The sequence below is a fragment of the Ipomoea nil genome, unplaced genomic scaffold (genome assembly GCF_001879475.1).
Source record: "Ipomoea nil cultivar Tokyo-kokei standard unplaced genomic scaffold, Asagao_1.1 scaffold1421, whole genome shotgun sequence".
Classification (NCBI taxonomy): Eukaryota; Viridiplantae; Streptophyta; class Magnoliopsida; order Solanales; family Convolvulaceae; genus Ipomoea; species Ipomoea nil.
The window spans coordinates 721,998-735,354 of NW_017617849.1; the positions used below are offsets into that span (position 1 = coordinate 721,998).

The window sequence follows — 13,357 nt, forward strand, 5'->3', positions numbered from 1 at the left end:
CTGACTTCCATAGCCAAACCAAAATAAACCTTCTGTTTCCATCTATTGGCTTACTGCAAGAAAACACACCATCAGGAAAGTGGAAACCCAAGCAGCCCTCTCAAAATCATGGAAATTACACTATCTATATCGGGCATGCTTGAGTTTCTGCAGTCTCACCCATTTTCTTTGAGCAGTATAGGAGGCCATGGCCATCCTCTCCTCAACCCGGCTTTCCTTCGCTCCATCTCTGCTTCACTGCACCTGGTTTTGTTGCTCCTGCTCTTTGTAACTTGGTTGTTCAAGAAAATAAAAGGCTGCCCCAGTAGGGATAAAAACGCCGGTCATATGCAAGAACAGAGGTGCTTGTACTTCAAACCAGTCCTTCTCTCTTGTTTGGGTCTCTCACTTTTCAGTCTTGTTCTATGTTTCTTGACTATGTTTTGTTGGTATAGAAATGGTTGGTCTGATGAAAAAGTTGTATTCCTTTTGGATGTCGTGATAAAAACCATTTCTTGGTTTGTAATCGCCCTTTTATTGCAGACGAATTCAGGTGAAATTAAGTATCCACTTGTTTTGAGAGTGTGGTGGGGTTGTTTCTTCCTTCAGTCTTGTTATTGCCTAGCAGTAGACATTGTTTATTGCAAAAAGAATGGGAATTTGCCTACTCAATTTTGGATTTCTGACGTAGTTTCCTCTGTCTTAGGCTTATTCTTCTGTTTGGTATGCTTTTTCGGTAGAAGAGAGGATGATGATGAGCTTCTTAGGCAACCCCTATTAAATGATAGTGCTAGAAATGTTGCACAAGTGAAAAAGAATTCTGGAGATGAAACTGTTACTCCTTATGCCACTGCCAACTTTTTTAGTAGACTTACTTTCTCTTGGATGAGTCCTCTAATTTCTAGTGGCAACAAGAAAACATTGGACCTTGAGGATATCCCTCAGCTGGCTGGTTTTGATAGTGTTAGAGGAACTTTTCCAATCTTTAAAGATAGGCTAGAATCTTCTAGTGAGGGGAGTACTAAATTAACTACTTTCATGCTTGTGAAAGCTTTGGTTTTCACAGCATGGAAGGATATTCTCTTATCTGGCTTCTATGTTGGCTCTTACACATTGGCTTCATATGTTGGACCATACCTCATTGATGCCTTTGTTCAATTCCTCAATGGAAATCAAGAATATAGAAACCAAGGCTACCTCTTGGTTTCTATATTCTTTGTTGCCAAGGTTGTTGAGTGCTTGTCGATGAGGCACTGGTTCTTCAAGGTGCAGCAGGCAGGCTACAGGGCACGTGCAGCACTGGTTGCCAAAGTCTATGATAAAGGCTTGACCCTTTCATGCCATTCAAAGCAGAGCCACAGTAGTGGGGAGATCATCAATTTTATGACTGTGGATGCCGAGAGGATCGGTGACTTTGGTTGGTACATACATGACCCTTGGATGGTACTTGTCCAAGTTAGTCTTGCATTGATAATCCTCTACAAGAATCTTGGGCTTGCTTCAATTGCAGCTTTCATTGCTACTGTTATGGTGATGTTGGCAAACCTCCCTTTGGGGAATTTGCAAGAGAAATTCCAAGACAAACTTATGAAATCCAAGGATAGTAGGATGAAGGCAACATCTGAAGTCTTGAGGAACATGAGAATCCTCAAACTTCAAGCTTGGGAGATGAAATTTTTGTCCAAAATCCTTGAGCTCAGAAATACTGAGGCAGGATGGTTGAAAAAATATGTTTACACTGCATCTATGACTACTTTTGTCTTTTGGATTGCCCCTACTTTTGTGTCAGTAACTACATTTGTTGCTGCATCGCTTATGGGTATCCCACTTGAATCAGGAAAAATACTATCTGCACTTGCCACATTTAGAATACTTCAGGAGTCTATTTATAGTCTTCCAGATACAATTTCAATGATTGCTCAGACCAAAGTTTCCCTTGATCGAATCGCATCATTTCTTTCCCTTGATGACCTCCAACCGGATGCCATAGAGAAGCTTCCAAGAAGCAGTTCTGATGTAGCAATTGAGATTGTTGATGGCAATTTCAGTTGGAATGAATCCTCTCCTACACCATTCCTTATGGACATTAATCTTAAGGTTCATAATGGCATGAGAGTTGCCATTTGTGGTACTGTTGGTTCAGGAAAGTCAAGTTTGCTAACTTGCATTTTGGGAGAAATGCCCAAAATATCAGGAAGTGTTAAGATCAGCGGGACAAAGGCCTATGTTTCTCAGTCACCCTGGATACCGAGTGGGAAAATAGAAGAGAATATATTGTTTGGTAAGAAGATGGAAAGAGAGAAGTATGATAGAGTTCTTGAAGCATGTTCCTTAAAGAAAGACCTGGAAATTCTCTCCTTTGGTGATCAAACAGTCATAGGCGAGAGAGGTATCAACTTGAGTGGCGGGCAGAAGCAAAGAATACAGATTGCACGTGCTTTATACCAGGATGCTGACATTTATCTGTTTGATGATCCATTCAGTGCAGTCGATGCTCATACAGGTACCCATCTCTTCAATGTAAGTAATGCTCACCATCTTATGCATTCTAGCCATTACTCACATATTTACCTTGTTCCCATCATCTTTTTAGTTTTGTTACTCAAATTCTGGTTTCAAATTGAAATGTGCATGAATCATCTGTGTAATGAAACTTCTTTTTATCTATCATTAACAGGAATGCATATTGGGGCTTCTGGGCTCAAAAACAGTCATATATGTTACGCATCAAGTAGAGTTTTTACCTGCTGCGGATTTGATCTTTGTAAGCTGCCTTGTTTTGTTTTACGCTTCATTTTTATCTGATATTCAGATTTTTGTAATCTCTTCTATTTGACATTCATTATCACCCATGCATCAGGTTATGAAAGATGGAAGGGTTACACAGGCTGGAAAATACAATGACATTCTCAAATCGGGTAGTGACTTTATGGAACTTGTGAGTGCTCACAAAGAAGCTTTATCAGCAATAGATAACTTTGGGGGAAGACAGGCAGTCACAAGTGAAGACAGTAGTGACTTGACCGGTATTATCAGTACTCAAAAAGAAGAAGCTACTGATGGTGAAAATGGTAAATCTGATACTACTATGGAACCAATGGGTCAACTTGTCCAGGAAGAGGAAAGAGAGAAAGGCAGTGTTGGTTTGTCAGTTTATTGGAAATATATCACTACAGCATATGGAGGTGCCCTAGTGCCCTTCATATTGTTGGCACATATACTCTTTCAGGCACTTCAAATTGGAAGCAATTATTGGATGGCTTGGGCCACTCCCGTGTCTGAAACCGAGGCACCTCCAGTTGCTAGCTCTACGCTCATTATTGTGTATGTTGCTCTAGCAATTGGAAGTTCTTTTTGCATCCTTGGCAGATCTTTGTTGCTTGTGACTGCCGGATACAAGACAGCGGCTCAACTATTTCATAAAATGCATCTCTGCCTTTTCCGTGCTCCAATGTCTTTCTTTGATGCCACACCCAGTGGGCGTATTCTAAATAGAGTAAGTAAATGCTAAAACTTCTTCTTTCTGTTCTTCTTTTACCCACAATCTTTGGTTAATTATGACATTTTGTGACAGGCATCCACAGACCAGAGTGCAGTTGATCTGAACATTCCATTCCAAATTGGAAATTTTGCCTTCACAATAATTCAGCTTTTCAGTATCATTGCAGTAATGTCTCAAATTGCATGGCAGGTTTTCATTGTCTTTATTCCGGTGATTGCGATTTGCATCTATTTAGAGGTAGCCTGTGCAGCTCCCTTTGCTTTTAACTTGAGTTTATACTTTTTGGTTATTGCTGTAGAATAGTCTTATGTTTAAATCTCTATTTTATAATTTCAGCAATATTACATACCTTCTGCACGAGAATTGGCAAGGTTATGTGGAGTTTGTAAGTCTCCAGTCATACAACACTTTGCTGAGACTCTATCAGGATCAACTACAATTAGAAGTTTTGACCAAGAAGCCAGATTTCGTGATTTGAGTATGAAACTGATAGACGGCTATAATAGGCCAAAGTTTCACACTGCGGGTGCTATGGAGTGGCTTTGCTTTCGCTTGGACATTTTGTCTTTGATCACTTTCTCCTTTTCATTGGTGTTCTTGATCTCTGTTCCTGTTGGAACTATAGATGCGAGTGAGCAATTGTTTTATTCGTGAAATTATAGTTGTCCTTAATGTATGAATTTATAATTTATCGCCCTAAGCAATTTGCAGGTGTTGCTGGTTTAGCTGTGACATATGGGCTTAATCTCAACATATTACAAGCTTGGGTTGTAAAGAATCTTTGCAGTCTGGAGAATAAAATCATTTCGGTTGAAAGAATACTTCAATATAGTTCTCTCCCGAGTGAGCCCCCTCTTGTTATTGAATCTAACAGGCCTAACCCTGATTGGCCATCAAATGGAGATGTTGATATCAGCAATCTCCAGGTAATTCTACATTTAGCTTTCTTTATGGATTTCTTGGAGTTATAGCTAACTTACATTTCTATTTGGTCATAGGTCCGATATGCTCCTCATATGCCTCTTGTTTTACGAGGCATCACGTGCACTTTGTTTGGAGGGAAGAAGACGGGTGTAGTTGGTAGGACGGGCAGTGGTAAATCAACTCTTATACAAACCTTCTTCCGTATTGTTGAACCAGCTGCTGGAGAAATACGTGTAGATGGTGTGAATATATCGTCGATTGGACTGCATGATTTGCGGTCTAGATTGAGCATTATTCCACAAGATCCAACCATGTTTGAGGGCACAGTTCGTAGCAATCTGGATCCACTAGAAGAGTACACAGATGAACAAATTTGGGAGGTAGGCATTCATTGATAGTTAATTAGTTTTCGCTGGAAAGGATTAAAAGTTTCTTTGTGTTTCTCTCTAGGCTCTTGACAAGTGCCAACTGGGAGACGAAGTTAGAAGAAAGGAAGACAAACTTGATTCTGCAGGTTTTCATGATATTTCTTTAATTTTATCCTCATAGAGTCATAGCTGTAAGTTCATTGTATTCATATTCCTATGGACAAACGTTTCAGCTACGGAGAATGGAGAGAATTGGAGCGTGGGTCAAAGGCAGCTCGTTTGTCTTGGTCGAGTGCTACTGAAGAAAACCAAGATTTTGGTACTTGACGAGGCAACAGCATCAGTTGACACCGCAACAGATAATCTGATCCAGGAAACTCTAAAGGAACACTTCTCGGATTCCACTGTCATAACCATTGCACATAGGATAACTTCTGTGGTCGACAGTGACATGGTTCTACTATTAGATCATGGTTTGTGTTTGTGTTCCATTGCAGAACAAAGTGGTTGTCTTTTGTTGTCAAATCTGTTAATAATTTTGTCTGTGCTGCAGGCCTGGTTGCTGAATATGATACTCCTGCAAATTTGCTGGAAAACAGATCCTCATTGTTTGCCAAGCTTGTAGCAGAATATAGCACGCGATCAAGTTCTCGTCACGAGAATTTGTCCCAAGAATAGGACTGGGACATGGTTTTGTTAAATGGTGGATAGCAAGATGAATCAGTACAGGAAATAGGATTAAGTTAGTTTTAGGTTTGAAAATGTTGTCAAAAGCTGTTGAATGTATGCCAGTTCTGAGTAAGATGTAAATATGTAATGTTAGTTACCTTTGTGCTTAATTAATGTCAGTTCTATTTATTGGCAGTGCTTTAGAAGCATTGTAGAATTGTTTCTCTTCACAGTAAGTTGCAGAAATGAAAAGAAAATAGGTAATATATGCACTCTTGATCCTTCAGATACAGTGTTGATAAACTCATTTCCCCTTACAGTATACCTGCAATTATGGGCTCTTTTCTTATCTGACCAAGGGAATTGTTTCACCACCAAAGTGTAAGGACACAATCCTATCCTATATATAATAAAGCCATATGGTCTTGTGAAAATTAAATGGTGATAATCAACATTTAATTTTCACAAGACCATAATAATATTGTTAATTATAATAACAATAACAATAATAATAATAATTGCAATAATAATAATGATAATAATAATTTCCATTGACAGTTTCTAATATATATTTATTTATTTATATTTCAATTTCTACTGGCAAATTATTGTGTGAACGATGGTCCACATAATTGTATGGATCATGAATATATCAAATACATTTTTAATATATTAAAAATACATTATTTTTATATTGAAAGTACCTTACATACATATATAATGTACCCTTAGTATATTTAAAATATACTTTTTATTGCACGCAACCCCAAAGTTCATAAGTTTGAAATTAATATATGGCATAGCTAGGCGGCCTAATATTTAAGATTGTTGATGTGCATATTGAGGACTACGGAGACAAAGATGCGTTATTCGTGGATTCATCGGATACTATCCAACAACACTCTCCAACTTAATTGACGTGAAGTAGGCTTAGTAACATTAAGATTATATTCTCGAATTATTAGTTCTCATCTTTTATTGATTACACACTTAATTCGATAGTATTTGGAAGAAAAAATCAATGTTCGAACTAAGATTATGATTTTGGTCTTTAAAGGTCAATTGTATGTTGCTACATCTAGAGTTAGAAATCTCAAAGGTCTAAAAATTGTGATCCGTGGTGACTCTAAAATTGTAATTCAATTACTATTGTAGTTTACTAAATTCTTAAAAATTTGTAATATTAAATACTATGTACTAAATTTTTAATATAGTTTAAGATTTGTAGTAATCACCCACCTTAAATATTATTTTAATTGTAAATATATTTATGTTCATAATTTTATCATAGGAATTCACACATAATAATTATTAAATAACAAAAATTTTATATATGAATAAATCTCATATAGGGTATATTTTTATAACATATTTTTCGTGCATCGCACGGGACAAATACTAGTATATAATTAAAACATGGATATATGTGGACACAAATGCATGATGAAGAATATTTGGATAGAATTGGGATTTTTTTTTTTTTTTTTTTTTTTTTTTTGGTATTCTATAAAAAAGAGGGGTTAAGCTTGAAATATGAATAAAAATATAAAATAAGATAGATCTTGATATATGGTAATAAAGTAAGCGAAAGATGTTACACTCTTACAAAACATTAAAACATGTTGAAAGACGGGAGAAAAACATATTAAACAAGTAAACAACATAAAATTGAGAAAACTTCATTTTCACGTACACGCTATAAATTAAAGTCAAGTTTGCTAACTTGCATTTTAGGAGAAATGCCAAAAATATCAGGAAGTGTTAAGATCAGCGGGACAAAGGTCTATGTTTCTTAGTCACCCTGGATACCGATTGGGAAAATAGAAGAGATCTCAAATCTTGTTGTTGAAATTTTTTAATCTACATTTAAATTTATTTTTCTCTCAATTGCTTTCAATTTTTAATCAAATTACAAGTTTGCTATTCTTTTGTTGTTTGGATATCCCTCCTGCTGATCTTATATCCCTCTTTCTCATTATTCATCAATTCTTTTAAGAATTTCACTTTATTTGTTATTATTCTCTATGCTCGAATTTCATTTCTTCCATATACTAATATAATTGAGAGTTGCCACTTGCTCCTAAAAAATGGCACATATATTAACCATTGATCTCAATTCTTGTGGTTAAAAATATTTTATCTAACATTTAGATTTATTTTTTTCTCAATTGTCCTCAATTTTTAATCAAATTACAAGTTTACTATTCTTTTTTTTTTTTTGTTTGGATATCCCTCCCGCTGATCTTTTCCCTCTTTCTCATTCTTCATCAATCCTTCTAAGAATTTCACTTTATTTGTTACTCGTATTATTCTCTATGCTCAAATTTTATTTCTTCCCTATACTAATAATTGAGAGTCGTCATTTGCCCTTCAAAAATGACACCTCCAATTTCCCTCAATTTTTAATCAAATTATAAATTTGCCATTTTTTTTTTAATATCCCTCCCGCTGAGCTTCTCCCTCTTTTTCATTCTCCATCAATCTTTTTAAGAATTTCACTTTATTTGTTATTATTTTCTACGCTTGAATTTCATTTACTGTTTGACAATAACATTAATATTTTTGAATGCGACAATAACATTAATATGTTTTTTACTTTCAATCCTTTAAAATGTTAGCCACGTGCCCATAAGTCATATCTCAATCATGACCGATGAAATACTAAAAAGATGATTTGGAATCCAATTTCGTTGTCTAACAAGTTTAATTAAATTTAACATATAATTTGTATTTATAATTACTTTTTTTTTTTAAAGAACTTGTTTATATTTATTTATAATTAATTTATCATTTATAGAATGAATTATTATCATAATAAAATGAATATCTGCATGCAGCGGGTGATGAATAAATACTTAGTAATGTTAGGCATCCTTCACTTTCCCAAATAAAATATTTCTTTATCGCTTGAATTGAAAAATAATTAAATTAATATTTTTACTCGTGAAAATATTTTAATTGTACGATTTTTTTTATTTATTTAAGGGGTGTTTAACAAATAATTGTTAGCTGATAGTTGGTAGTTAATTGATTTAGTGAATTTAATTAGTTGATAGCATTAACTGATTGTAAAAAGTTGTTTGACAAATTAACTATTAGTTGATAGCCAATTACATTATAATTCTTTTTCTTAGAAAGCTGATCAAAAAAACTGTTTTGAGTAGCTTTTTAAATTTTAACGTTTTGAAACAATAAACTGTTACAACAAATTTGATTAACCAAACACTCATATTAACGGTTTAATCAAGTTAAATAACTAATAGTGGTCAAACAAGTCAAAATTAACTAATAAATTAACTATGTTACCAAGCAGGGGGGCTTACTGAGTATATCTACTATCTATCTACTATACTAATAAGAGCCCAAGAGAGTTAGGCCTATAATGGGTAGAAAAAATGGCGGTCAATTTTTTTAATCAAATAAATGGCTCAGATTGATCAGATTTTAATTTTTCCTTAAAATTTCCTAATTTATCCTTAATGAATATGATTATCCGTTAACTTTTCCGTTAAATATTATCTTTTATGTTAATTTCTGTTAGTTCATTGTTAACTTACTCATTGATATGATTTCAATAATAAAGGTCTTAGGTTCGAATCACATTCTAATAAAAGTTGGCAAAATTAATACTCTATTTTACTCTTTAAATTAAAATAATAATTTAGTAGCTACAACAAAAAATAATATATATACATTTCTTTAATTTAGAATTATGTGTCTACAATGTCTTTATTCAAAAGAATGATTTATTATCAATAAATTAAATAAGAGAAATAATTTCATTAGCTATATAGTATTTATTTTTCTCCAATATAAAAATTCTTTACATTCAAATTCATCGATTGATTATATTCACTACATTGTCCCTACAATGTTTTATTTAAAAAAAAAATATTCATTATCAATAAATTAATTAAGAGAAATAATTTTATTAGTTATATTGTCTTTATATTTCTCCAATGTAAAAGTTCTTTACATTCAAATTCATTAATTGATTATATTCAATACATTGTCTATTATATTTTTTGTGCACTATTTTTTAATTAAATATCAAAGTTATAATACAAAATAATGCTATATATTTATTTACCAAGTATTTTATTAATACCATGAAAAAATTTAAAAAATATAATTAATAAAGTCAATCATATTATCTACTTGAGGGATTTGTTGACAAAGAGAGTATTCAAATCACACAACAAATTAAAGTGAGAACAACCTCGCAATGTCCTTGTTTGATAATCAGCAGGCAGATTATATTTGCGAATTTGACCAGCGAAATATATCAACGGTTGGTAAAAAGATATTTGAAAAAATTAGTTGTTTAGATTAACATGTAAAATGACCTAAGGGTATACATATATTTAATAATAATAATAATAATAATAATAATAATAATAATAATTATTATTATTATTATTATTATTATGTTTTAAAAAATAAAAAAAAATATAATTAAGCCAATCATATTAACTACTTGGAGAATTTATAAATAAAAAGAGTATTCAAATCACACAACAACTTTGAAGTGGGAAACTATCTCGCAATATCTTTGTTTGGCAATCAACAGTTAGCTCTTCAATATTAGTATATTAATATTTTATGCCCTACTTTTTATTTGCACCCCCTTATGTTCCGTATTTTGGTTTCAACCATACCTATACAATTATGATACTGCTAATTATGCGTAAGCAATATATAACAACACGAGACCAATTAAAGCAAGTAAATATCTTTATTGATCACGGTAAAGGCCCTAAGTACAATCTACTTGGTTGCTCTGAGTGCCGACTGACTGCGGTCGGGATTCTCTAACAACAACCTATCGATCGTCCAAAAGTCCCCTACACTGTAGCTACTGTGGGAATTTATAGCCGCTATGCCGGGGACAGGATTCCAGCCGTTCGGCATGCCCTCCACGTAGCCACCACGTGTCGCCCTCCCGGGTGCCCTGTCTGTCGTCGTAGAGAATCGCCACGTGTCTTTCGTCAGCTCTCTCGCCAAAGGGCTACCGCTCGGCAGTCGACACCGTCGCTCGGGCAACTCCCGGTCGGCCCCCGACCGGGTTCTTCTCAAGGAGCCCGACCTGTTACCTGCAAAGACAAAGAGAAAAGGACAAAGGCTTCTCGGTCGTGGTGAAGCTATGTCGGTCGGGATATTCCCTACCAAGAGCCCCCCAGCCCGGGCCTTTTTGATCGTCCGGGAAAAAATGGGCCGGGATGAAGAAACCCAACCGTCGGCCGCTAAACCGACCGGCCAGCTGTCATTCCCTTCTTCGCCACGTGTCGGCCACTGCCGGCCTCTGCGACTGCAACCGTTGCCTCGGAATCAGCGCTGGTCGTGTCGCGCAAGTGGACGACTTTCCCGCCTAAATGCCCTCCTATAAATAGGCCCTTGAGGCCCCCATTTGAACTTTCCTCACTCTTTCGCTCCAACCGGTACCCTCAGAGAGTCCCGAGCAGAGCACCTTTGCAAGGCAGTCGAGTAAGGACTTTCAAGCTTTCATCCGCGAAGTTCCCTCATTCGGTAAGTTCTCAACCCTTCTCTTTCCTTTATGCTTCCATTTTAGGTAGAACTTCTAGGTCAGCTAACTGTCCCGGACATTCAAAGTCCTCTACTAACCCCGACCGACCTTTAGGTAGATCGAAATGACGGACTCTGACAGTCAAAACGCATCAATCGCGGATTATGACGAGGAGGTCGAGCACCTCAGTGACGAGGAGGTGGACATCATGTCCTACTCCCCCGAAGCTATCTACCGACCGGCGCCAGCCCCCGAGCAGGCCGCCGCACAAGACACGTCGTCCAGCTCATCCGGGTCGTCGAGCTCTAGCTCAAGCGGATCGGGGAGCTCCGGCGAAGAAGAAGAAGAGGAAGGAACCACGTCGGGGAGACAAGGGTCTCCGACCGAAGGCGCTAGGGAAACGCCAACCCGGGTGGTTGGGGACCACCCGGAAGCCGTTGCTCGAGGAAGCGACCGGGAAAACACCCCCGAGCAAGCCGAGGAAGACACGGCCGGGCCGGCCGCACCAGCCACAGCGGAGTTCGAATTCTTGAACAGCGAGAATGTCGAACAACAAATGAGCCGATTGACCACAGGCGAGGCGGCTAGGATTGCTGAAAGGCTCGTAGGTCGGGTGGAATTCGACACGAGCCGGAAGCTAGGGAATGTCATCGATCGGCATCGGGGCAAATGGATCGGGATGCACTACGACTCCCTGATGGCCCCGATCGCCATTCCCTTCACCCCCCTCCTGAACGCCTTCTTGGCCTACTATCGGGTCGTCCCGGCCCAGATCTGCCCCAATGCGCACCGGATCATCGCCTGCTTTCCGCAGATATGCGCTCGGCATGAAGCCGCCTGCACGATGGAGCTGTTCAACTTCATCTACCAAGTCAAAGTTCTCCCGGGCAGCTACGGGGGCGGGTTCTTGATGCTACAGTCCCGAGCCGACATGTGCGCGATCAGAGGCCTGCCCGGGAACAACAGGGGGTGGAAGAATAGGATTTTCTCCCTCAAATACGACCCCTGGATTCTCCCGGTTGACCGCGCTTGGAGCACCCACTTTCGAAAACAAGTGGTGCCGGACGAGACGCAAGCGCTCAGGGAGACGGTCAGTCGGATCTCGAGCGAGCTGCACGAGTATACAATCTTCCGAACGGCTGAGAGTCTCGAGGCGGCTAAACTCCCACCCCCCACATACGAGCTACAGGAGAAATATCTGCCCGTGCCGATGGGCGTGACGGTCGCCAAACCATCGAGGCGAACGAAGAAAGGTTTTAACTCGAGCTAACCCTCCCGACTTACCTTTATGCCTCGATCGCACTAACTTGATTTCTTTGTTTGCAACTATGGCAGAGTTCGGTGATGAAGAGGCCCCCCTTCCCCCGCCCGCCAAGATCTCCCTTGGCGGCAAGAAGAAGACGAAGGCGAAGCCCGCCGGGGAAAAGGAGATTCCCTCGGCCCGACCACTAAGTACCTCGACCGTGACGACGGGCGAGGGCTTTATCGTCGAGCCCTCCGACGTCCTGATCACCCGGGTGGAAGTCGCCCGGGGAAAAGAGAAAGTGCCCGAGCAGGGCGTGAAGGAGGTGGGCGGCATGAAACGCCGCCGCGAACAACACAGCCCGAGCCCTCCGGTCGGGCGAGATAGGGACGCTTCGTCCATATTGGCCCGGATTGGCAATGCGGGGCGGGCCAAAGAAGATCTGGGGAAGATGACCCCCACACAGGTAGCCGAGAGGATCGGCTATGATCTGGCCGAGGTAAGCCTTTTTTAGCTATCCATATTTTGTGCAAGTGCCTTCGACCGGGCTAACCCCGACTGTTTTGCCTTTGCAGATCTCCCGAGCGGCCCAACTACTACAGGGCCGGGCCATGCTGGCCGAGGAGGCCGACCACCACAAGAAGACGGCCGCCCGTCGCCTTCTGGAGGTTAAAGAGCTCCAAGCCGAGCTCGAGAAGGCTCAAAAGGCCTTAAAGAAGAGCGACGAGGACCGGGCCCTGGCGGAGAAGGTTGCTCATCGGGCAATCGAGGAGGCCAAACAGCTGAAGGCTCAGCTTGGTAACCCGAGCGAGTTGGCGCAGGCGGTCTTCAAAGACAACAACTCGGGCTCGGCCTTCCTTACAGCAGCCCGGGGGACAAAGGTCGGGGAGGACCTGATCCTCTCATTCGGGCGGTGGGCCTTCAAGGCCGGGCAGCGGAAGATGCTCGAGCGGGCTCGTACCCGGATGGAGCAGGCTCTCGAGGGGGAGGACCTTCAGCTGGTTCTCTCGACGCTGCCCCCGGACTTGGCTGATCCCGGTCCTTCTCCCTTCAGCCCCAAGGAGAAGACACCTGAGCAGGGCGGGTCCTCTGCGGCCGCCGCGAACGAGAAGGAAACGGCTGCTGGGGCTCGGGAAACGAAGAAGTAG

General features: G+C 39.5%; 2 protein-coding genes across 2 annotated transcripts; both read left to right on the plus strand.

Annotated features, from left to right (window-relative positions):
- LOC109187986 (ABC transporter C family member 3-like) lies at window positions 1–5,655 on the plus strand. The gene is made up of 10 exons (XM_019338439.1): window positions 1–2,499; window positions 2,657–2,743; window positions 2,840–3,475; window positions 3,554–3,718; window positions 3,818–4,112; window positions 4,193–4,407; window positions 4,480–4,785; window positions 4,856–4,919; window positions 5,007–5,246; window positions 5,327–5,655. The coding sequence occupies exons 1-10, from the start codon at window positions 109–111 to the stop codon at window positions 5,449–5,451; spliced, it is 4,524 nt and encodes a 1,507-aa protein (XP_019193984.1). The 5' UTR covers window positions 1–108; the 3' UTR covers window positions 5,452–5,655.
- A 5,435-nt stretch (window positions 5,656–11,090) lies between these two features.
- LOC109187359 (protein AF-9-like) lies at window positions 11,091–13,357 on the plus strand. The gene is made up of 2 exons (XM_019337548.1): window positions 11,091–11,570; window positions 12,908–13,357. Exons 1-2 carry the CDS (start codon window positions 11,091–11,093, stop codon window positions 13,355–13,357), a joined length of 930 nt encoding a protein of 309 aa, XP_019193093.1.

Bases quoted from the DNA above. Each gene is read 5' to 3' on its own strand.
- LOC109187986 (XM_019338439.1), top strand. From the start codon at position 109: ATGGAAATTACACTATCTATATCGGGCATGCTTGAGTTTCTGCAGTCT. The intron at 4,408-4,479 runs GTAATTCTACAT...ATTTGGTCATAG, and splicing joins TTGATATCAGCAATCTCCAG to GTCCGATATGCTCCTCATAT. The intron at 5,247-5,326 runs GTTTGTGTTTGT...TCTGTGCTGCAG, and splicing joins GGTTCTACTATTAGATCATG to GCCTGGTTGCTGAATATGAT.
- LOC109187359 (XM_019337548.1), top strand. From the start codon at position 11,091: ATGACGGACTCTGACAGTCAAAACGCATCAATCGCGGATTATGACGAG. The intron at 11,571-12,907 runs GTAGGTCGGGTG...GAGCTCGAGAAG, and splicing joins CTAGGATTGCTGAAAGGCTC to GCTCAAAAGGCCTTAAAGAA.